General features: G+C 39.2%; 1 protein-coding gene across 5 annotated transcripts in view; it reads left to right on the top strand.

Annotated features, from left to right (window-relative positions):
- Positions 1 to 25,757, top strand: part of LOC106504949 (uncharacterized) — a 631,734-nt gene that overhangs the window by 139,231 nt on the left and 466,746 nt on the right. For all 5 annotated transcript variants that reach the window (XR_014815756.1, XR_014815757.1, XM_084977000.1 and 2 more), the window contains one exon: positions 3,345 to 3,437. Coding sequence is in view for 2 of the 5 variants with exons in the window: in XM_084977000.1 (XP_084833126.1) it covers positions 3,381 to 3,437 (57 nt within the window). In the remaining 3 variants the exon portion in view is untranslated. The remainder of the gene's footprint in view (positions 1 to 3,344; positions 3,438 to 25,757) is intronic.

Below are 25,757 nucleotides of genomic sequence, written 5' to 3'. Positions count from 1 at the left end.
ATGATTATGTTATCATCTGAAATATAATATCTAGTGATCATATTTTCTAAAACAAAAATTAGTGGGAAGGCAGGCAACATTTTGTATTTTATCAAATCTCTTTAATATTTGGCTTAGTTGAAGCCAGCTGAGTTCCTATGTTTGCTTTTGAATTCATGTGTTGTGAAAAGTGGATCCTGTATATTATCTTGTCAAAGAAAAAATAATCAGTTGATCTAAGAAAGAAATGAAAAATTTTATTGGAGCCAAATTTGGAGATTATAACCCAGGAAGAACATCTCAGAAAACTCCAAGAACTGTTCTGTCCATTAGAAATCAAGGTACAGTTATGTAAGTTTTTTGAGGCTGAGAGCTGTGTTATTGAGAATTTACATAATCCAGATCCAAGTGCCATGTGAATTCTTATGGGATCAAGAATGTTATCTTTAAGTAGTTATCTTGGTGGTGGCTAGGAAAATGTTGCTTTTTTTGGTTGAGCAGGTGTCTTTGCTGATAGGGAAGGTTTGGTTGATGTATATTGCACATATACAATGCCCAATAGAGCAGGAGAGAGGAAGCCAAAGGGCACAGATTTTCTTGTTTATATTTTTCCTGTTTGCCATAAAATGTGAATTCCATTTCACACACCTAATAGACAATTATTAAACATTTGCTGCTGCGAGTACCTATGATAAGTATTGATGCTAGAGGCCTGAATAGGAACCCATTCTCCTCTATTTGGACTTTAAAGTTTAGAGGGAAAAGTAGATGAAAAACTAAGACATGACAAAAATATGATAAGATATGGTGTGGAAAATGTTCTGCTCAAGGCAACATTCTGAGGGACTTGCTGGGAGTAGCCCTTTATTCCTGGCAAGAACTGGGTGTGATGCATGGCAGATTCTGTCCTACCTTATTATATTTATACTTAAATTTTTAGTAGATAGAAGGGTTGAAATTTTGGTGGGGAATTAGAAGCAGTCACATTTTAGTAGCCCACAGCTGGTGATGTGAGCTACAAAGGGGAAGAATTTAAGAAACAAAAAAGGGGAGTTTCCACTGTGGGGCAAGGATTACGAATCCAGCTGTGTGACTCAGGTCACTCTGAAGGTGTGGATTTGATTCCTTGCCCCAGTGTAGAAGGTTAAATGATCCGGCATCGCCACAACTGCAGTGTATTTCGTCTGCATCTCAGTGTCAGTTGCATCTGCATCTCAGATTCAGTCCCTGGCTCAGGAACTTCCATATGCTGTGGGTGTGGCCATAAAAGGGGGGGGGGTTAAAAAAAGTTCTGGAAAGAAATGCTGAGGAAGATAGTAGAGTAGGGGATAAAGTCAAAGATTAAAGAAAAGATAACTAGAGAATTATCACATAAAGAAAATACTGGAGATGGCCTGGACTTGAGGATAAGGACATTAAAAAAGACTTTTAAGAGGCTACAGGGATTTTAAAAACTAGGACAAGACAGATGTCATGTATAATTTATTACCTAGAAAACTGTTAGTTAGAATGGATGTAAAATTGCTGGGTAGGAGAGTCAGGTGTGGAAAAAAGGTGCCCCAGCAAAAGTTAATGTGCTAAAGCAATATGCTTTCAAAGTCAGTTAGTCAAGATTATTGAGAATGATGGGACAGCTGTAGTTAGAATTTATAGGCTTGTAATACAAAAGAAGAGAAAAAGGAGAGTCAAAACTTTTTCTTATAGCAAAAATGTTGAGGTTTATAAATGTTTGAAAGAATAGAGGTGATTTGGCCTGCAGGTTAAAACATATTTTTTAGAAAAGAAGAAAGGACATAAGGTAAAAAGAAAACAGTGACCATCGGAGACTCTTACTGTAACCAAGCAGGATCCTATGGGGTTCCCCCTACCTCCACCCCTACTTCTGAGCCTGGTCTTCTGGCTGCCACTTGTTTGTAAAAAGGTTTTATTTAGTCTCCTAGACCTTCCCTGAGAGCAGATTCAAACACTAACCAGGAAAGTGAGAGAACACAGAAACAAAGGAAGAGCAGGCCCAACATTACCTTTTTCATGATTTTAGCTTGAAGGAATCCCTGAGTTTATGACTGCAAACTGGTGGGACAATGGTCTGTGGCTTCAACCAGATGGCCCCAAGCAGGATTAAGATTGATGACACTGGGAGGAGCAATTAAGTCTCTAAATAAATAATGACATGCCCCAGCCATTGTTCGAGCTCTCTCCTAGAAAGAAGTTGAGGGATCACAAGACCATGACTTTACTGGTTTGCTTTGTAGGAAAACGCAGATCAATCGCAGTCACCAGTGACAGAAGGAGTCACAAGATAGGGAGGGAAACTCTGCAACTGAGGTCTTATCAGGAAGCTGAAACCACAAAGACGCCTCTCCCCTTTACCTTTTTTGTGTTTAAAAACCTTGTACCCTAGCCAGCCAGAATGATGGATCTGAGATGAGTCTAGGTCTCCCTTCTTCAAGGTTAGCGCCTCCTCAACTAATAAACATTCCTCTGCTCCAAACTCTGACATTTTGATTGATTTGGTCACACCGTGCATTGGGCACATGAACTTGGGTCTGACAGCATTAACTTTGAAAGTTATTTTTACTTAAGAAACTGTACTGTCTTAAAAAAAAACTCCAGAAATGGATTTTAAATGTTTTCATTATAAAGTAATATATTCTCATTGCTAAACATTTGGGTAATGTAGGAAAATCAACCATAATGCCATCATTCCATTTAATTTTAACACAATATATTTTTTCCATTTTTTTTTTTCTTAAAGAGCACACTTTTCTTTTTTTTGACTTCAGGAAGATGTTGATAAAACCATCTAATTAGGTTTTAATTGATCACAGGGAAACTTTATGAATACAAATATTTTGTAAAATATTTCTGTAAACAAAAGCTATGAGGGTCAATTGGAACTATATTTAAGTGGTTTTTCACAACGTAACCCTATTTGTGTAAAGCTTTATAGAGTTCATGGAGTTCCCGTCATGGCTCAGTGGAAATGAAACCATGAGGATGCAGGTTCAACCCTTGGCCTTGCTCAGTGGGTCGGGGATCCAGTGTGGCTGTGAGCTGTGGTATAGGTCAAAGATGTGGCTTGGATCCCATGTAGCTGTGTTGTAGGCTGGCAGCTGCAGCTTTGATTTGACCCCTAGCCTGGGAACTCCATATGCCATGGGTGCTGCCCTAAAAAGACAAAAAAAAAAAAAAAAAGACAAAAAAGAAACCATTTCAGGTGCTGAATTGTGAGCAAGTTTAGCTTAGTATAGCAAGAAAAAAGAAATTATCGTGTTGGTTCTGGTAGTGTCGTAGTCCTTGGGGCTGCTATAACAAAATGGCACAGACTAGGGAGCTTAAAAACAACATGTGTTTCTTTCTCACAGTGCTGGAGGTTGAATTGTCCAAGACCAAGGTCCAGCATGATTGTGAGGAGCCCTGGCTCACAGATTTCTTGTGTCCTTACGTGGTGGCAGGAGGTAAGGGAGCTCTCTGCGTCTCTTTTATGGGGTAGTAATTTCATTTATGAGGGCTCTGCCCTCAAGACCCAATCGTCTCTCAAAGGCCCCATGTGCCAAGACCGCACGGCGCATGCAGGGCTCAACATATGAATGGGAGTGGGGGGCACAAATGCTCTGACCATAGCAGGTAGTACGTGTGGTGCACTTTTAATGTCTCGCATTTCTTTCAGCTGAGTTCATGGATACTTTATGGAAAATCAATAATGGATTTATATGTTATCCTTTTATCCTCTCTTCATAATCCTGTTTGATAATAGCTTTTAGATCTATGCTTCCAGAGAAAGAAAGGACAGATCAAAAGTTCATCAACTCTCTGATTCTCATATAAAGAACTGACTCCAGTTGGGATGGGAATCATCTCTAAGCTTTGATCTCTTATTTTAAGAGATCTTTTTATTTTAAAATAGTCATGTGCTCATCTCTCCACCCTCTGCATGGTTCTTTTCCCTGAAGAGAACTAGATTCATGTAATCCTATCCTGTATATGCTTTTTAATGTTTGTCTTTTTAAAGGATAGCTCCCCTTAAGCAGAAGTTTAATTTTTTTCCTGAATTCTCATTTTAATTTCTAGTCATAACGCATATTGTAAAACCTGAATTCAGTGTGAAAGGACTTAGAATGTGTGACACTACTAGACCTCTTATAATCTATGCATTTTATTTTGAATCTACGATATTTAACACAGGGTCTGGATGTGGCAGGCACATCATCAATTATTTATTGAATGGATAAGAGTTGTGGTTTTCTCTCGCGAGAAATACTATTCCCAAATAAATGTCAAATGAATTTTGTAGAATTTTCCCTTTGAGCATGAATTCTGGATTATGTCTCTGACCTTGTTTCAGCCTAATTTTCTCAAACCCTAGTTTGCATTAGAATCACCTGGTGAGCTTGTTGACTCAGCCTCATTCACTAGGAAGGGTCTAGCTGTTCACATTTTTAGCAAGTGCTTGAAGTGTTTGTATAGAAGGTGGTCATTGCACCACACTTTGTAAAATACTATTAAAGGGGTAGGTTCTGGAAGACTTGGGCAGAACCAACTTGGATCTGTGTTTGTTTTAATTTGGTTAACTTTAGGCCAACATTCCAGGTGGCTGGTTTTAGGAAAGGGTCTTAGAATGGCCCTTCTTATTTTTTTTCAATTTTTATTAGTTTTGTTGATTTACAGTGTTGAGTCAATTTCTGCTGTACAGCATAATGACCCCAGTCAAATGTATATGTGTATATATATATTTTTCATTCTTTTCTCATATTTTTTCCCATCATGTTCTATCTCAAGAGACTGGATATAGTTCCCTGTGCTGTTCAGAAGGACCTCATTGCTTATCCATTCTAAATGTAATAGTTTGCATCTACCAACCCCAAACTCCCCGTCCATCCCCCTTGGCAACCACAAGTCTGTTCTCTATGTCTGTGAGTCTCTTTCTATTCTGTAGATAGGTTCATCTGTGCCATATTTTAGATTCCACATATAAGTGACATCATAGGTTATTTGTTTCCCTTTCTGTAGGGTGGTCTTGAGATCATCTGTCTAGAATGAGTTCTAAAGACAGTCTTGTCTCAGTTGCACAAGCAGAAATGAACAGCCTGTCATATTATTATTAAATCTTCATGACATCAAACAATGTGATTAAACAGTTGACCTTTGTTTTAAAAATAAAACTCCTTAGCAAAACTTCATTATCATGTCCTCATAGAGGAGGGACTAGCTAATGACTTAAAAGAAACTGGCTGGCTGACTAAGAAGACTGACATGTCTTTGACAGTTCAATGCTCCTTCCATAAAAATCTGTGATTTTTCACCTTGTGGTCACTGCTGGACTCAGTGTCAACATTTCACTAAGGAAGTGGGGATCTTCATGGTTGCATTTGCTTCCTGTGCTCTCCACGACTTCCTGATCCTAGTTCCTAGGTACTTTCTATCCCAAGTGGCTGATAAGGCAGCCTCCCTTCTGTGTCAGCCTGCCACTGGATAGTGTTGAGAGGTACGCACCTGGAAGGGTATGAGGGTAAGAAGTCTGGCTGCTGAATTGCCACCTGTAGCATATATCACTTTGCCACTGAGTTATTCAAATCTCACCTGTGACTTTTGCATTAAGACAGAAAAGATTACAGAGGATCTAAAAAATGGTAATATTGGTTAAGCCTTGGCATAGAAATCTATTCTTTCACATGCAACTGCAATAATAAAAATTCAAACCTTGATTAATTCCTCAAACAACCAACCAAACTGACTCCCCGGTAACCAACCTTTCAAATGGAACAGTATTTATAAGTATGGAGAAAATGATTACCGTATACATGAGAGTTTTGAATTATTCTTATAATCTGGGGACCTAAACATGTTAATGAGCCTAGCTGTACTCCTGTTAACTGGCTGTCAAGTTCTGTGATGGAGTTGGTGGAGGACAGAGGGGCTTGTGTCCCTCCTTTCATGTGGAAGGTCACCCCTGGCCTGTCTCCACAGACAGACACAGGTACATAACCCCTGGCCTGTTTCCACATCTCCATTCCCAACTTCCTCTCATGGAGTGCCTTTTTTTTTTTTTTGTGAATGTGGGAGCAGAAATTGGCATATATATCTCTGTCTCTTCCTTTTTTTCTTCTTGAAGGGCCAGCGGCTAGTGAAACTGCATATTCTGGGTCAGCCTCTCTATGCTATGAGTTTTCAGGGGCTTCTTTCTGTAAATGAGATCTGTGATTAGGTCGTGCTGCCTGTGTCTGGATGTCCCAGCTCTGGGGGGCATACTGAAAAACCCAATGCTGATGAACATCTTGGTCAGGTCCTCTGACTGGAGCACACGAAGATGTGCTCCCCAGAGCTCCTTTGAGAAAGGATTCTCTGTTCAGCTGTGAAGAGGGTGATGGGCAGAGTGCCCCCAACTGCCTGTTTTTTCAGTGTCTGCCTCAGCTGCGTGGAGCCAGACAGCTTGCTCACTGCCATGCTCTTCCCAGGGCAGCCTGCAATTGATGATGAGCTAAGAGGTGGTTTAAAGGCCCAGATCTTTCAGCCCCACTCTGGGATGATCCTCACAGGCAATGTTCACTTAGTTAATGCATCTTTTTTTTTTTAATTCTTTATGGCTGCATCCATGGTGTATGGAAATTCCCGGGCTAGGTGTCCAATCAGAGCTACAGCTGCTGGTCTACGCCACAGCAACAGCAACATGGGATCCAAGCTGCATCTGTGACCTACATCACAGCTCACAGCAATGCTGTTAGAGCCTTAACCCACTGGGCAAGGCCAGGGATTGAACCCGAGTCCTCATGGATACTAGTCGGATTCATTACCACTGAGCCACAATGTGAAGTCCCCAGTTCATACATCTTAAACTCAAACTCTGTCTCAGTGTCTGCACTTGGGGAAGACAACTTATGACATGGCCTCTTTGGGTTATTAAGGCCTTAGATATCCGTCTGCCTTAATTTTTGGTTTCCTTAGCTGGTTCCAAACTCAAGTAGGGAAGCAATGGTGCCATTTGCAGGTTTCCTTAGGATCTGACAGTAGAAGTAACTTGGTCTAAGTGAGGAAAACTTTTACCTGATCTCTGTGTAGCTTAGAGGTGTAGGTAATACAGATGAAATCAGGGAAACCTGAGTGGTGCTCCCTGTGAGTAACTGGCACTCTGGATAGTTAACATATTTTCTGACTCTTATTGATAAATAAAAATAGGACTTCCTGTATTAACACGTGTGAAACACCACAAGAGTCTTATTTTCAGGGAGATATGAAGTATGGCTTATGATTACCTTGGTTTCCTAAGAGAGCAATCCAGTATTTCCCATTACCAAGAAGAGTTACATAATCCCAATTTCCACTGAATATACATATTCACTCATGGTTTAAAGCATAAACAGTTATAACATTCTGATCCTGTATAGAGCAGAGCATTATCAGAAGTGTTTCGGAAACACTTCAGTGAAGAATCCCCATCCTTCATGTGCAGTACCATACCAAGGTAGTTCTGAGTTAATAATTGTGAAAAATTAATGGTGGCTTCCACTGAGAACAGAATAAATAGAACATGACTTTGTAATAAAGCAGAACCAGTGTTTTAATGGTGATGCTATCAAAAGGGGCTATTTCACAGAATTTTTTTTTTTTTTTTTTTTAGAATGTAGTATGCGTTCTCTAGCAAATTAAACTTGTGATCCTAATTAGATCTTTTTTCAAGGGAATGGGAACAGAGAGTTTTATCTGGGAAGGTCCAGCTTTGGGAACATTTATTTCACTTGGAAAAATTGGGGAGCAATCAAATACATGTTTAATAAACTAAATCAACTAATTTTAACCCTGGAACTCAAAAGAATGGCAGATGTTACAACCAGATAGCACTCATGGTCACCTTTTTTTAATTTTTAAATTTTTAATTTTTTTTATAATGATTTTTATTTTTTCCATTATAGCTGATTTACAGTTTTCTGTCAACTTTCTACTGCATAGCAAGGTGATCCAGTCACACATACATGTATACATTTTTTTTTATTTGTCTTTTTGCCTTTTCTAGGGCCGCACCCGCGGCATATGGAGGTTCCCAGGCTAGGGGTCGAATTGGAGCTGTAGATGCCTGCCTACGCCAGAGCCACAGCAATGTGGGATCTGAGCCGTGTCTGCAACCTACACCACAGCTCATGGCCATGCCAGATCCTTAACTCACTGAGCAAGGCCAGGGATCGAACTTACAACCTCATGGTTCCTAGTCAGATTCAGATTTGTCAACCACAGCACCATGATGGGAACTCCCATCTTTTTTTTTTTTTTTTTTTTAAATGGCTGCACTTGTGGCATGTGCAAGTTCCTGGGTCAGGAATTGAATCCTAGCAGCATCTGTGACCTATGCCATAGCTGCGGCAATGCTGGATCCTTTAACTTACTGCTCTGGACTGTTTTGAACTTGTGTCTCTTCAGTGACCCAAGCTTCTGCAGTCAGAGTCTTAACCCACTGTGCCACAGCAGGAACTCCCAGCTGGGTTTTTAAATTTGTTTAAAGCGGTGGTTTTCAACCTTGTGAGAATATGAAAATAGGTCCTATTAAATAAACAGAGAAAGGGAGTTTGGCCTTACTGAAACACAAGACTCAGTGTTTGCCAAAGAACATAAATCACCACGTTTAGAACAGGCCACACATGAACCCTGAAAATGATTAACACATGCTTTCATTGCTGACAACCCTGCCTTCTGAATGATCTTGATTATTTATCAATGATAGCTCTGCTCTAATCTTTCTGCCTCCTGAATGAAGATAATTGAGATACTCAGTCACTGAATATTCCTATCTCTCCCTCTCTCTCTTTTTTTTATGATATGGAAGTTCCCAGGCTAAGGGTCAAATCGGAGCTATAGCTGACAGTCTACACCACAGCAAGCAATGCGGGATTTGAGCTGTGTCTGTGACCTACACCACAGCCCATGGCAACGCCTGATCTTTAACCCATTGAGTGAGGTCAGGGATCTAACCTGCATCCTCATGGATACTAGTCAGGTTCGTTTCCGCTGTGCCACAACTGGAACTCCAATTTTCCCCATTTCTTGATGTCATCCACTCCAGAATGGTTTCTTGCTTCCCTCAGTTTTCCTTAAAGTCACGCAGTTTGAAGATTTCCCAAATTGCCCGACATGCTAGTAAGGGTCTTCTCTGCTACTGCAAGCTATGTAAACCGGACGGTCCTTGATTGACTACAAGTGTTTTCTTGGTGGCCTTTGTTTGATGGGCTTCGACACTTGGCTGCTCGTTAAAATCATCTAGAAAGCTTTTAAACCACTTGACATTCGGGCTATACTCCAGAGAGATTAAATTAGAATTTCTGAGGTTTAGAGCTGGGCGGCCAAAATTTAAAAAGCTTCTCAGATGATTTCAATGTGCAGTGAAAGTTGAAAACCACAGGTTTAAATGATTATATCAGATGAGGAGGACGCACCGTATAATAGCTGAAAGTCACTTGCAGCCCTGTGATTTCAACCCTCATATTATTTTACATTGGCTGTGCTTGTTGATGCTTGTGAAGTTGTCTTCATCTATTGAAGGGAGGGAGCTTGATGAGCTGGAAGAAATGCTTTCTTGATGATACTCATGATTAGGCTGGAAGAAAGTAAAGAGTGATATTGACAACACTCATGTTAGGTTCTTGGAGTGAAAGTAAATGAGGTTATTTGAAGCTCTTTCGGTATGACTGACATGGCAACAGGCACCTACAGAATTTTGTTTTCACCTTCCTTCACTGGACCATCTAAATGTTAAAGTTTTGATTTAACTATTGCTTCCTTTAATCCAGTCTTTTAGATCCAGTGGCTCAATATTAAATACGTTTGTTTCTAAGTATTTCTGTTAACATTGTAAATTCATTTCTCCTTCAGGGCACTAGCAATTATGCTGTAGAGGCTTAAAGAGGAGCATCTGAAATATTTATATTAATACTCTGTAATATAATGCTTAATTAACTCGTGTCTTCCATGTGTGGGATTTAATGTAGTGGAGAAAAATTGGTGACAGAGGCAGAAAAACAAAACCATTCATTCCATAAAATATGCCCCCAGCTAGAACATTAAGATAAAACCAGACAGACTTTAACTTTTTCCTCTTTAGACCCGTTGAAGGCTTAAGAAACATGCTTGTTTCTGCAATATTGGACCCTTCTGAGTCAAGCCACTTGATAGACATGATCTTTCTTGATTAGGTCATTCACATTTAGAATATCTGATATGTGGTGGTAAATATGATTTTCATTAATATTTGACCCAAGTTGGACACTGCTGCTGGGCAAGCTTTGTTTATGCTTCCCCTGGTGTGTAAATAACCTACAGGCTCAATTCACAGAATTATCACCATTTTTCTACCATGGCTGCAGGAATTTCAAGAGACAGAGATTCCATCCTTGCTTATAATCTTATTCCAACAAGTAGTTTTATCTTTCTCTCCTCTGAGGTTCGAAGTAACCTGGATTTCGTTTTGTTCTTCGAGGACTGGCTTGGAATTGAGAATTGGTTGATACATTTATGTTCACCTTTGGATTGCTAGTAGTTCTTGTGGTAGGTTAAACTGGATTCTGACTGATGTAGACCTTCTTTATAGGAAAATTTCTATTTCTGTTTCTCTCCATTACTGTAATGTCTAAGAATCTATTTAAGCCATCCTGCCTCTAATTTCTTTTTTTTTTTTTTTTGTCTTTTTGCTATTTCTTTGGGCCGCTCCCACGTCATATGGAGGTTCCCAGGCTAGGGGTCGAATCCGAGCTGTAGCCACGGGCCTACGCCAGAGCCACGGCAACGCGGGATCCAAGCCTCGTCTACAACCTACACCACAGCTCACGGCAACGCCGGATCCTTAACTCACTGAGCAAGGGCAGGGACCGAACCCGCAAACTCACGGTTCCTAGTCGGATTCGTTAACCACTGCTCCACGACAGGAAATCCTGCCTCTAATTTCTTGAGCTGGTGAACAAATGACCATGACTTTGTATGAGCAGTTGAGTGATATGAAATGAACCAATCAACAATCTGATACACATTATTGCAAACTTGGTTAGCTGTTTAAACTAATGCTACTTTTATATAGCTGAAGTGAGTTTCCCTTTTTATGGGTGTTTATTATTAGATCTCATGTGTCTGTAAGATGTGCCACTGACAATACATGTTGCTAAGACCATGTACTTTAATATTTTCTATCTTTCCTTTTTTATTTATCCCTTTCTAAGAATCTAGATTCTTAGAATTTGTTCTTTTTTTTTTTTTTTTTTTTTTTTTTTTTTTTGCTTTTTACGGCTGAACCTGTGGCATATGGAAGTTTCTGGGCAAGGGGTCAAATTGCAGCTGCAGCTGTTGGCCTATACCACAATCACAGTAACACCAGATCTGAACCATACCTGTGACCTATGCCACAGCTTACAGGAATGCCAGATCCTTAACCTACTGAGCAAGGCCAGGGATTGAACTCGTAGTCTACCAGAGACTATGTTGGGTCCTTAACTTCCTGAGCCACAATAGGAACTCCCTGAATTTGTTCTTGATATCTAGGGTATCAAAGGGCCAGAGAGCCAGAAACACTGGGAGGTAAGGCTGGGACGACCAGCCTGTTAGCTGTAAGCCATTTAAGGGAATGAGGATGAGAAACCACTTCATTGGTTCTTAGCCTGGCTGCCTATTAGAGCCTCTTGGGGGCACTTTAGCTCCTCGGAGGACTGGAATTAATGAGTCAGGGATGGGGCGAGAACAAAAGATTGTGGAAGTTCTGTGCTTAGGAGTGGCAGCTCCTGGATTTAGTACTAGGAGAGGCCAGGCCCTCCCGTCCACAGTGGACACAAATTCCTGCATGAGCCAAATGGCAAAGCAGGGAGATTGCTGGCCTTTGAGTCCAGGAAACCTGATTCTTAAACTAGCATCATCACTAATAAGCTCTGATGCTTTCAGGCATATCATTTCAGCACTCTGACCTTTAGTTATCTCATATAAAGTTAGGAAGTTTAACTTTGGTCCATTTTTAAAGCTGAGTCTATGATTTTAGCTTTTCATAAAAAGAACACAAACTTTTGCATATGTCTAGCATATATACTAAGGAAAAAACCCCTCAAGTAATTTTATATATTTGAACAGAGGTGCTACCAGGGCTAAATTAGTCTACAAGTTTTAAAATAATTTAATTTTAATTTATAATCAATGTTTAAATAAGTTCTAACTTGGGTAGAATTAATTTGTGATCCTAAGAGATGAGATTCTGGATGTATAAATTCTTGAGTTTTATCTATTCCAGGAAGATTGGGGGTTAAAATAAATGATGGCATAATCCAAATGACTATTCCATGAGGCATTTGATATTATAATGATGGTTTTTGCAATAAGTGATATTCAATTATAGATGATATTTAAAGTTGAGTTCTTCAGCATTTGAATATACTTTATTTTAAGATGTTTTAGATCTTTTGGTTTTCATTGTAGAGGGATGGAGGAGGATGCTATTTAGGCCATTGTATTAACATTATACATTTGCATCAGAATTTTTTTTTTTAGCAATGTCTTTAAAAACAGAAAAGAGGCAGATTGACCTCCAAAAGAAGGAGAAGGACAGGGGTGGGACTGGTGAGTATCCATCCTGCCTTCCTTTCTCAGACAGAGGAAAAAAAAAACCTTTAAAAATAACCCACCGATTTTCAACCATTATTATTTTAAGCCACAGGAGCTTGTGAGTTATCTTTCATCTTGCTTCTATCACATAACTAGAGAAATTACACAGCGTCTCCCAAAGGAGAGGTCTAGCTGGGAAGCAGTTCAAACAAAAATATATTATAGAAATGTGATTGTTCAGTGTGTCATTATAGCAGTTATTCATCTTTGTCCCTTAATCTACAGTTTTCTCACTCCTCTCCTCACTTTATCTTTTATGTGTCTGTGTTTTTTGTGGATGCATGTGGCAGGAAGAGTAGCCTTGAGACAATGTTCAGGGAATTTTTTGGATTTAAATGTCACCGTGTTTATCACATCTGTCATTTGAGTAATAAAAAAAATAAAAAAAAGTATCCAGTAAATCAACTGTAATAGAAAAAATAAAAATCTTAAAAAAAAAAAAAAAAGTCACCAAGTAGTATCTACAACACCTCTGCAGATAGAAGACATTTGAATTTGAATAACCTCCCGCTCCTTTGGATTAGCATCCCTGGAAGCAAAGTGAGCTGTGTTCAGCATTAAAAGGACTTTCTTTTAAGTCTAAACTCTAATAACAATTTCCCTTCTATGAGGTGAGCAATGTTCATTCAGGCCAGCCATCGCTGTAGCACACATTTTAGTACTTGCTTTCTTACAGGGCCATATTTCCAACAAAAATGGCATCCCTTTGAGATATCATATAATAACAGGACAATCTGGATTGTGTTGAAAAATTAGGAAATAAGGTGTTCGCTGCATCATTTATTACAGTGTAAGAAAGCACCTGAAACGATATTCATTTTTTCTCTTGTGGGTAAATAATTTGCGCAGGGCTCAGCTGAGTGGTTCTTCTGCTGCTCTCTTGGGTTCACTCACATGGCTGCATTCTGCATCTCTAGTGGCACTGCATAGTAGAAGAAGGCTTCACTGACACGTCTGGCAGTGGATACTGGTTATCAGCTGTTTGGCTAGGGGTTTTCGTTGAGATGAATTATCTCTGCTCCACATGGCCTCTTATCCTCGAATTGACTGTCCTGGGCTTCTTCATGGCAGTCTCAGGACAGCGTTCCAGGAGGGGAAGAGGAGAAGCTGGGAAACCTCTTGATGCTTAGGATTTGGAGCTCCTAGTAGCCTGCCCGGACAGACTCATGGATTGAGAAAATAAACTCCATCTCTGGTTGGGAGGAGCAACAAAGTTATATTACAAAGGGACTTGCATACAGAGGTTTGAGGAGTTTTGTAGCCATCTTTGCTTCAACCGACTATAATCTGCCCTCTAGCAGAAATAATTCACATCTCTTCCCACATGAAAATATACTCACTCCTCCCACAGAAGTCTTATATTTATATTGTCCTTGAAGTCCAGGATTTAATCATCCAAATCAAGCCCAGATGTGGATGAGATTTGTTCAGCACACCTCCTTGGTTATGACTCTTGATGTAGAAACCTAAGAAATAAGAGGATAAATATTTTTACATTCCATACACAACATACATACAGTCTTACGATGGGACAAGGATAACTGCAGTAGACAATTGCATTCAAAAAGGGGAAGAATGGAAACACACAGTGATTATCTGCCCATGGAAATTCTGGAAATCTAACCAGGTTCATGATGCCAGGTTCCTCAACTCTAGGAGCCAAGGATGTTCCTTGATTAGAGACCAGTTCAACCGCAGTGGACTGATTCCCTAGTACATTCTTCTCAGCTCTTGGGTCAATCCTGTGAGATCTTTCCTTTTTAAGAGGAAATGGTCTGTGTTTGCAGCTGAGTTGTTTTCTCAGCCTACTTTTTGCCCATGGAAAGCTGGAAACCCATCAGCCTGTTTAAATTACTTAGCTCTTTTTAATACAAGCAGGAGAGGCTTTTGCTGGTACAACTGTCTTTAAAACTTTGTACGTTTCTGGAGTTCCCATCATGGCTCAGCGGTAATGAATCTGGGTAGTATCCATGAGAACTTGAGTTCAATCTCTGGCCTTGCTCAGAGGGTTAAGGGGCTGGCGTTGCTGTGGCTGTGGTGCAGGCCAGCAGCTACACCTCAGATTTGACCCCTAACCTGGGAACTTTCATATGCCATGGGTGCAGCTCTAAAAAAACAAAAAATTTAAAAAATTAAAAAAAAAAATTGTGCATTTCCTGTACCTCTCATCAGGTTTGACTACGCACCCCTGAAGTCACACCATAATTTCTTTTCAGACGGATGTCTGTTTCTGTGGTCAGCATGTAGTGGGACAGCACCCTTAATGTTTTTAGAAATTCTTTGTCTATCTGAAAGAGTCTATTAAGTTCCAGCTTTGTGAAGTCAAACAAAGGGTTTTATACCCACACCTTTGATTTGATCTTTGCTTGAGGTCATTTCTTAACTTTGGAATCTTTTGCCAACTGGATAATCTGGTGATAAGAAATAGGTTTATTTTCCAACCCAGCAACTTTTCAAAAATTCTGCTTGCAAATTATAAGTTCCTTCTTTCTTTCCTTCTTTTCTCCCCCATTGACTTGTCACATGCAGTTAGAAACACCCAATGTTCTGACTTTCAAAATACTGGGCAGCGATTTCTTCAGCCAGGTCAATGAGTTCATTAGGTACATTTTCTAACTCTTGAGTTGTTTTATTTTTTATCATGTAATGGTGTGGTATTACTATTATGATTTATCATATGAATTTATTGTGATTTATACATTCTGCCAGTGTATAAGGGTCACTCTTTTTACAACCTCTAATACAATTTTCTTCAACTTCAGGGATTTCATTTCCTTTATCACTTTTTAGACTCTGTATCTCCTGGTCCCAAAGCCAAGGATAAATGTTCCAGGTTTTGTTGCATCTTGCTTCCAGTACTAGTTATGTATCAGTTAACTATTGCTACATAATTTAAACCATTCCAAAACAAAGGGGCATAGCACAATAAACATTTAAGTGCTTATGATTCTGAGTGTACACAGTTTGGGCTGGACACAATTGAACGGCTCTTTTTCCTGTCTCACCTAGAGTCACTCCTGTGGTTTCAGTTGAGTGGGGCTGGATGATTGGAGATGACCTCTCTCATATCTGGTAGTTGTTGATAGGTTGATTTGGAGGGCTTCAGCCAGGACAGTTCCATCATGTGGTCTTTCATGATCCTAGGGTCTTGTCTTCTTCCCATGGCAGTTTTAGCATAATATTCCAAGAGGGCAAGGGCAGTTGCTGAGAGGCTTCTTGAGGCCTAGAACTGGAAATCATAGCTATCATTTCCACCATATTTTTTTGGCCCAAGCAGGTGACAAGGACAGCTTAGATTCAGGATGAGGGGAAATCTTCTCTACCTCTTAATGGAAGAAGCTGTCATGTCACATTACAAAGGGATAATGTGCATATTAGGATGGGAAGAATTTTTGTGGCTTTCTTTGTAAACAACCTGCCATAAACACTTGATACTTAGAAAATAGGCTATCATAAATATTTCCAGGGATATTTAGACTTTCAAATTAACTAAAATTTTGCTAAATATTCCACCCTTTTGGATAACAATGAAGAGAGGATGGTGCACGTGTATACACGTAAAAATGAGTATATTCTGTTCCTTTGGAAGGTGACGTGTGGAGGGAAGTGATTCTCGATAGTATAAAAACTGGGCTAGAAACAAATGAGCATGTATTTGCTGTCAATTTTTAGACACAGAAAATTATGAAAAACTACCACTCTTTTTTCCCTAAAGCTAGGATTTTCAAATCCATTCTTTGACTACATAACTTTGTAATAGTAGCTCCTAATTTTTTCTTTTTTTTTTTTTGCTTTTTAGGGCCGCACATGTGGCATATGGAGATTCCCAGGCTAGGGATTGAATCGGAGCTACAGCTGCTGGCCTGCGCCATAGCCATAGCAACGTGGGATCCGAGCACATCTGAGACCTATACAACGCACAGCAATGCCAGATCCTTAACCTACTGAGCGAGGCCAGAGATCAAGTTCACAACCTCATGGTTCCCAGTGGGATTCGTTTCTGCTGCGCCATGACAGGAACTCCTCCAATCATTTATTTTTCTTCTCAATAGCTTAACACAGTACAGTTCTTCATTCTCATTATCTCTTGATCTAGTTTTCCATGAAGCTAGACAACCTAGTTTCCAAATAAGTTTATCATTTACTCAGAGTAATTGAACGTTAAAAATATCTTCCATGAGATTTTGAAATGTCTTTTTTTGATACTTATCACATGAATTACATTTGTTAGTCACTCCTCAGAAACAATTGATGTTCGTTTACTGAGGTTCCAGGGGTAATGAATTTACTGGTTTAATGATAACACTGTGTTTTTATAACTAGAGAAAAAACATCATTGAGAAAATCCTCTTGTTTTGGAGATACTATACACTTAACATGCCCCAGTTAGCGTGAGATTTCCAAAAGATTATGCTTTTAAAACAGGGTTTCAAGGAGACTAGGCTGAAAGTAAGAAAAGCCTGCAAGTAGAGTAGAGTAGAGGCTGAAATGAGAAGAAGGGAGGACAGATGAAACTGAAAACTCTGCAATAACAGAAGTGGGAAAAATTCTGAATTAGCTTTGATGGCAATTTCACATTTAAGTGGCAAGAGGCAGGAATTGGGAAGAAGGTAAGTTTTATTTATCCTTTGGCAATATTATACATCCTTTAAAAATGCTCTTAGTGTTGAAGATGATTAAAACGATTACTGTGCAACTGAATACCTAATGTTCCATTCTAGCCTTGTCATTGTGTTGTCGCTGTGTTAGTCTGTGTTAGTCTCCGTACTAAAAAGCCTTCATGTTGGCATTAGAGCATTGACACATGATGTTGAGAAACTGGAAAGTCAGCTGCTGTCTTGACTCAGAATATAAGACACCCAATCCTTCATTTTATAACCTTGCAGCTTAAAAAAAAAGTGTTTAGGAAAAGTGAGAGACTGGAAAACTATAAATTTTAACTTTCCAGCACAAGTAACATTAGGTCATTGTTGCAGTCCTGGAAATGGTTTATTTGGAATCGTTTATTATGTTTGATGAACTCAGATGAAAACCATGAAAGGAGCCCTCTTTTTCCTTCCTCACCCTTCCATAACGATATTTACTGTTTGCACAGCGATCATTCAATTTTCAGAGATACTCACCACCTTCTCCTGCTGATTAAATTCCTGTTTGGTTTCACTGCCAAGTCTGTTGGATTAAATTAACAAGTTCTGTTTGCTTTAGTTGAATGACCTGCACCAACCTTCAGCTTGTACCAAATAATAATCTCTTCAATGATATATTGATTCGATGCTCTTTATCTTCTTTTAAAGAAATGTGCAGAAAGAATGTTATCTTTAGCTTGCTAGAATTTGCAGGCCTTCTTTGCTTATTTTAATAGATTGAAGACCTTGATCTTCCACATCTAATCACTCCTTTCTCTTTGCTGTTTTTAATGATTCCTGTTCTTCTAAAGGATCACCATATCTTGATTACTCTAAGGAAAGACTTTAACATGATCTTTTAGTCTATAAAACGTCTCACTCTTGGAAATTATCTATATCAAAGGGCCAATTAAGGAAGATTAAAACCTTTCTTTTTTAAAAGTAAATCCAATTTTTATTGAATTGCTTTGTTCCATCCCTCTTTTATTTGCTTTAGAGCTAATAGCTAAAAGGTTTTGAGGAGTTGAAGAAAATAAATTAAAAATTTTGATAGAAAAAACTTGAAAGTAGAACAAGATTTTATAAATTTTACATGGAGCCTAAGCCATTGCAGACATTACAGCATTAGGAAATTAGAATGACACTCTCAGAATTTCAATTAAAAAAAAAAAAAAAGGATGCCAGTGGTAGGATGAGGAATGGGAGCTGAGAGGAGAGTAGTGTGGAAAAAAACAACAGTTGATACATTGTAGGGATTAAGCCATGGTGTAGAGTTTGTGTATTTTCAAATTTGTTACCCTTCTGCATCCCCCTGTCCATGTCCCCTGCCTCATTATTTCATGTCCGTAAGGTAAGTGAAGGGCAAAGAGATTAAGTAACCTGCCCAAGATCACACATAGAACACAGGTGAACCGAGATCCACCATTTGACCTTAAGTTGATTTAGCTCTTGAGCTCATTCCCTGCTTAACAAAACATACTCTACCTCTGAGATGTAATCACTTCTAGATTCTCAACCCTCTGTTCTACTTCCTGCCCCCAAACAGGCCCATGATTCTGCACACCTCATAGTAACCACACAGTAACAGGTTATTGGGGAAACCTTCTCAGGCTTCTCAAGGAACCTGGCTGATTTGGGTTTTACTGAGAGATTGTATTTGTAGACTGTACCTAATGGGCAATTAAAGGCTTTGTGAAGATAATTGTGACTATATTGGTTTTTACCTTGTGTGCCAACTGGATTGTTATCTCTATCTGCCTGGTCCTTCCTGCTTTCCCCCTACCTCTCTACTGTTTCAGGGCTACCTTGGCATATGATGTTCTCAGGTATGGTGCTTTACTCCACAACCTGTAACAACTGGCCTTTGTATCTGAGGTCCTGCCACTTTTTTTTTGTTGTTTTTTTTTTTTCAACTGAGTGAAAAATACATTTACTGAACTTACAAGACAGAAAATAAAGAAATCCAGCTTATTTAATACTGGTAGTCAAAGCAATGTGTTATTTGCAAAACCAAAGGAAATAAACAAAGCAGTTATCATGTGTTTGAAAAGACCATCTTAACCAGCAGAATTATGTACACCCACAAACCACATTGATTCACAGACCAGATAGATATATAGCTGCTACTGCTTTACCCATAATATAATTAAGCCTCTGTTTCTCATCCATGAGCAAATTGTGTGATTGCCCAATCTGAATATCCAGCTTTACCTGCAGTGCTTATCCTTGGCTATCATGAAAAAGTTCTATATCTTTCTTTCTCAGCCATGATTTCCTGGCTCCCCCAAAGTGATCCCTCACTTTCTTGTCTGCCATCCCTGTCATCTTGATTGTGGCCAATCTGATGTTCTTGATTTTCTTTTCTTTTTAGGGCGGCACCCTCAGCATATGGAAGTTCCCAGGCTAGAGGTCGAAGAGGAGCATAGCTGTTGGCCTATACACAACCACAGCAGCTCTGGATCTGAACCTACATGGCAACTTGTGGAAACGCCGGATCCTAAACCCACTGAGCAAGGCCAGGGATTGAACCCGCATCCTCATGGATACTGTTTGGGTTTGTTACTGCTAAGCTATAGTGGGAACCGTTGTTCTTGATTTTCTATTGCCTCTTTGTCCTGATTCTCAGAGGAGCCTACCATTTCCCCTCAAGGTGTCCAACAGGGGAAAAGGCAATGAATTTGGTCAGGCCATCTATGAGCCTTTCAATTTTCTGCCATTTCTGCAGAAGTCCAAGCCATTCATTTGCTCTAAATATCCTTCTCCTGATGATGATTGACTGCAGAGAGTGATTTTACCTTTCTGACCCCTTCCGGGGCCTGTGTAACTTTGCTGAAGATACCTTTTGATATTGTGTTTTGTTTCTTTAACCTGTTTCTTTTCTTTCTTTCTTTTTTTTTTTTTGATGATCTCTTGGATTAGTATAGTGCTATTTTATCTGTGCACCTTCTTTTGTAGAAGTTTTTGTCCTTTTTCCCTAGTGGACATATTTGACACATCCATGTGCCTTTTGGTGTCCTGGTGAGTGGCCAACCACTATACTCTTTGTGAAAATCTCAGTCACAGGAATCACAAAAGAGTGCATTATCTGCATTTTTGCCTTGGTCTTGACAGGAGCCTCCGAGTTTACTGTCCAGGCACTGCCCTCTCTCTACCTGTGAGTTCTGAGCAGGAAACTTTAAACAGCTTGGATGACCACTGTTGCCACAGTCAGCACAGGAGGTGAATTCCTCTGCTCTTTTCTTGGTTTTGTTCTTTGGTACCAGGACTGTACTCCACAACCTGTACCAATTGGCCTTTCCCTCTAAGGTGCTGCCACATTTTTAGTGAGCAGTGAACAGGTTTCCATCTCTGAAGACACTACCGACTTCTCTGTTCCCCAGTTTGGAGAATCATATTTGTTCATTTCAGAGACAGTCTACCTCTTCCTCCAAGTTTCTCTTTTTTCCATTGGTCCTCCTTTCTTCATAGAATCCCTGCCGCTTATCTTCCCTGGGGTGAAGCAGCACAGAGTCTAGTTTCTCTTTGTTGTAGAGAAAGGGGAAGGAGAAAAGATAGGGAGGAACAAAAATTCAGATGTTAAAAATTTGCCCACCATGGTATTATGCTCATGCATTGAGAAAATTGTAATATTTCTCCATCCTAGCTATAGAGTGTCCTGGACTCAGTGTTGCTCTCTTTCTTGTTTGATATAATACAGAATGAATCAAAGTATCTTTTCTTCTTTTCACCTGACAGGAGTAATGTTCTTCAGTGATATCAGTGTGCAGGGATCTCATATATAAAGTTTAACTGGCTCAGAGTCATTCCTGGGAAAATGGTGGTGATACCAACCAAATGGACCCTCAAGTTGGGGCATGGGCAGCAGCAGGAGTTAAGGAAGGGATTTAGGGAGTGAGAAAGTTGGACAGTGGATATCTATTTATAGTGTGTATCTGACTAGAATTTAGGTGATACCTTTCTTATCAAATTGATAGTTATTACTTGGGATGGATTTCAAGTCCTAGATTTGCTTTTGGTTTGCTAAATCCTAAGTACCATTATTGTGTCTTGCTGCCATTAATAACATCTCAGTACTTCTATTTTTTCATTTTAAGATAAGAGTTTCATACTCATGCAGTATGAGAGAGTGCTGAGGTTATTAGGCTAACACTTCTCTAAGGTCAATTTATATGTTTTCTTCTACTCTCCCTTAGGTTACCTACAAAAGAGTTTCAATTGTTTAACCTTTCTATTATACTGGAACATAGCTCTTGAAGGTATTTCTTTGTTCCTTGAAGTGAGTAGTATTTTTAACCATCATTTTTCACTGACGCTACATCAGCATCAAAGAAATGATTTCCAAGTAGTTGTGCCCAAGTTGAGGTTTCCAGCTGATTTTTGCAGTTCCCATCTGCAAATTGAGGTGGAGGAGGAAACAAAAAACCAGAATGTTTGAATATATTGAAGCAGAAAGCAAAAGGGTGCTTATAACTGGGGCTGTGTCCTAACCACTTGATTGGGGTGGACCCTGACAAAGGATAACATTCTACAGTAAAGAGTGATGAGGTGACTAGCTGTTACTCTGATAGCAGTGTTTTTGTACTTTATCACTGTCTGATAGTAATGATAAGGATTGAGGCAGCTTTTCCAAAGTATGTCATAGCATTTGCAGCAATGGTCCACCTTGACCAAGCCTTATTATGGATTAGCTATTTGTCTTTTCAGAGAGAACTAAAATATACCTCGACAATGTTCTGTGATTAATTTTTGGTGAGAGACTATTACATTAAAACCAAAGTAAAGTGAAAGAAAAATGACGCAATATCTGAAAATTTCAGAAGGAACTGTGATGCATTTTCTTTTTCTTTCTTTCTTTCTTTTTTTCTTTTTTTTTTTTTTTCAGTGCTGCAGCCATGGCATATGGAAGTTCCCAGGCTATGGGTTGAATTAGAATCAGAGCTACAGCTTCAGGCCTATACCAGAGCCATAGCAATGCTGGATCCGAGCTATGTCTTCGACCTACACCATAGTTCACAGCAACGCTGGATCCTTAACCCAATGAGGGAAGCCAGGGATTGAACCTGCATCCTCAGGGATACTACATGGGTTTATTTCTGCTGAACCACAAAGGGAAATCCTGTTTTTCTTTCTTGAAAGGAGAGGTTGACTACTGGAATTTGAAGATGGTGGCATAGACTGCCATGAGTTTGATTTGTGTAAAAACTATTTTTTTATCTGTTTTGGAACAAGAGCTTTCTATTGGTGATTCAGTCAAAGGTTAGAAGTAAAATGACAAAAACTTGTTAAACCTCCTATTCTGGCAGTGCTAGCTGGGATGGGCACATGGATTCATTAACGTTAGACCCTTTTCCTCTTTATTATCCCTCGGTATCTTTGTATTCAACATTTCTGTTTCAGCCACTTTTCTCCTTTTCTTGCTGTAGTAATTTCTCTCCCCTCTTCCTTGGCTATTTGACATGTTCATTTCTCTTGGGAATGATGTTGCTTCCTTCTCCTTAACAGCTGTGAATTTTACTTTTTCTACCACACTTTACGCTCCATATACTTTTACCTTACATTTCAAGCAAGAAACCAATAACTACTTAATGTATGTGCACTCTGTTCCTCATATTGCATATATTTTAGATACTGCACATATGTGATTTAGTAAAAGATGGACGAGGTATTTTTTTTCCTTTTTTAGTCTTCTTATTGAAGCTAAGCACAAATATTTTTCCCTCAAATTATCATGAATTTGTTGACAAACAATGAATTATAAATCTGTCTCCTGATTCTTAGGTCTGTGTGTCTTTGAGCTAACATGACTCACAGGATGCTGAGTGTGAAGTGACTAAATAGTAATAGCTCTAGTGACTTACTGCCTGGGAAGCTGCCCCAAGATGTGCCTGCGGTACCTGGAGGTGTCATGGAGCCACACAAATGGAAGCTATCCCTTTAAACGGATGTAATTTTCTTCACAAAAACAAGGCCAAAATCTTCATTCTGTCCTATTACTGCTAGAAAAATCTTGCTTCTGCAGGGAGGATATCACCATTATAAGGGATAGATGCATTTGGAGTCCTCCATCTGCCGAAGCAGAGAACTTTAGCACAATGCAGCCTACATGGAGTTAACAAGCATGGAAGGGTGTGAGTTACATGGTATAAGTTCCTTGAATTTCTCCTTCCCACTCACTTCAAATAAATTCTGGCCTGACTTGCACAATCTCTTCCCCTCCTAGGCTTTCCAAAGTGGGCTATTAGACAGTCAATATGTGAGATTTTGTGACAGAGAATTAGAAAGAAAAGGGAAATTAGAAAGAAATTTCTTGAAGAAGTTTTGTTTTTTATTGTGGGGCATGAGTGGTTTGGAGCATCATCATTACATGAGAGCAGAAGTGAGAGAAAAACGGTGATAAAAAAAGATGTTGCTAGGGTCATCTTTCTTTTCCATTGTGTTTGGCAAAAATAAATAAAAGATTTGTTATTTTAGTTTGAAACCAGTTGTGGTTAAGTGACCTGTGTTCTGTGTCGATTATCCCAGTATTCTACTGCACTGTGTGGGTTAAAGCATAAGTTTGTGTTATGTCCATGAAGGCACAGACATTCAATACAACAAAGACCTGGACCAGACTGCTACATAGCTTGAACCATAGTGGTTCACTATTTTTACCATCTTAGAGAGGAGAAACTTGATGTCAATATTGGCTAGCTAATATTGCCTACAATTGGTTGCTTACTGTGTGTTAGAGACTATTAGGAAATTAACATGACAATGCTTATAATCCTATCAAAAGATGTAAAACAACAGAAAATTGTTTGCCTCAACATTAGGAAATTTTGAAAAATTAATTGCAAAAGTAGAATGCTCAGTATAAAAACATAGTGTCAAAAGTCGAAAGTCAAAGTCTTCTTTGATTTTAGTCTCTTTTCAGGCCACCAGAGTTAACGGTTTCATGTGCTGAACAGTATATATAGTATATTTCTCTGTATAGAAAATCCCCAGACCTATGCTTGTTTGAACCATTCAGGCAAAATGTGATTCTAAAGGAAAATAGTCTTTTATGTGTATAAGCCATTTGTGCTTGAGAAAGTTTTTGATTTCGCATAATGTAGTTGGAATGTGAAATAAACTGTATTTGAATGCAGCTTCCTAAAATTTGAATGTCATTTCCCATATACGTATTAGTGAAGGTTTGGTCAGGAAAACAGGAACCGCACTAGGAATTTCAACAAAAAAAGTCTAATCTAGGGAATGGGTTAAGTAAAGCTGGAAGAGTAAAATGGGAGTCTAGTTGTAATACCTGTGGAGGGTTATGGCTGGAGCCCACCAAAAAAAGAAGGTATGATTTTCAGAATCTAGACTCTGTACACTGGGGCTCAGATTCCTGACCAGAAGTCATGGCCCAATTGCTGAGAAGGGTCTTCTGAGAAGGGTGCAATGAAGCTTGTTCTAGGAACGCCAATGGCTGCCATTGGGATGAAGGTCCAGAACTAGATAACATAGATAGGAATTTAAGGAATAATTTCCTTTTCCCCTTCAGCCTTGCAATCTCTCCCAGAGTTCCCTACTGGCTGCAAGCTGGCAAATGACAAAAATAGTTTTCATGGTCTTGGCTTAGGATCATGAAAGTATAGAATGACAGATTTGGAGCCGAGAGTTAAGAACTTTATAACCAGCACAATATTTATGATTTTTTAAAGGTATTTCTGAATTGAAAAGTTTTTAACTTTAGATCATAGTTTAGATCTGAGAATAGTCCTTATAAGGGGCCAAAAATTTGACAGAAGGTAGACAGTGTGAGAAAACCAGTTTAATTGGGATAAACCCTTTATTAATTACACAAAACTATTATTATTATTTTCCAGGAAATGGTGGATCCAGTGCTTTCAAGTATTAATATGATTAATGGTGAGAGGGTTTCTAGCTTATAGCTTATAATTTAATGACTTGAAGATATTGCTTCTTCTTATCAATTCCAATGCCAAAATTTAGAATAGTTTTTAACACATTGTGTAGAGTGAATAATTACCACAGAAATATATAGTGGGATTTGTATTCTCATGGGAGAGAACAAGCAACATACAATCCCATTTCTAGTGCTGTGATGCTGTACTGTGAACAAAGATGTATTATGGCCCAGAGTTTTCCCAGGTGGATAAATCACACTGTGGTGGTCTTACTGCAATATTGTTATGCATGTGAAATCAGTGTAACACTAATGTTATCCACATAAATATCTTTATCAAGACTAGCCTTAAATGAGAAATCTCAGAAGGACCCAGTAGGTATTCGGCATTTTCCTTAATAGCCGTGCATGAGAACTTTAGTACTTTTCACCTGCCTTTCCTAGGGCATCGGCTTCTTGGTGAATGCATGACGTGTATGTAGGTGAGGGCTGGAGTGGGGGAGGATCTTGCCTTGCTGATTGTATTAGTCTGCTTAAGCTATCATAACGCAATACCACAGACTGGCTGATTTAGACAATAGAAGTGTAATTTATCACAGTTCTGGAGGCTGGAAGTCTGTGATCATGGTGCCTGCTTAGTTGGTTTCAAT

Source organism: Sus scrofa, chromosome 9, assembly GCF_054392235.1.
Source record: "Sus scrofa isolate SSC_HxYL_T2T_F1_AM1 chromosome 9, Sscrofa_HxYL_maternal_Yorkshire_Landrace_v2.0, whole genome shotgun sequence".
Taxonomy (NCBI): domain Eukaryota; kingdom Metazoa; phylum Chordata; class Mammalia; order Artiodactyla; family Suidae; genus Sus; species Sus scrofa.
The sequence above is the reverse complement of the archived record's forward strand: the minus strand, read 5'-3'. Positions and strand labels throughout refer to the sequence as shown.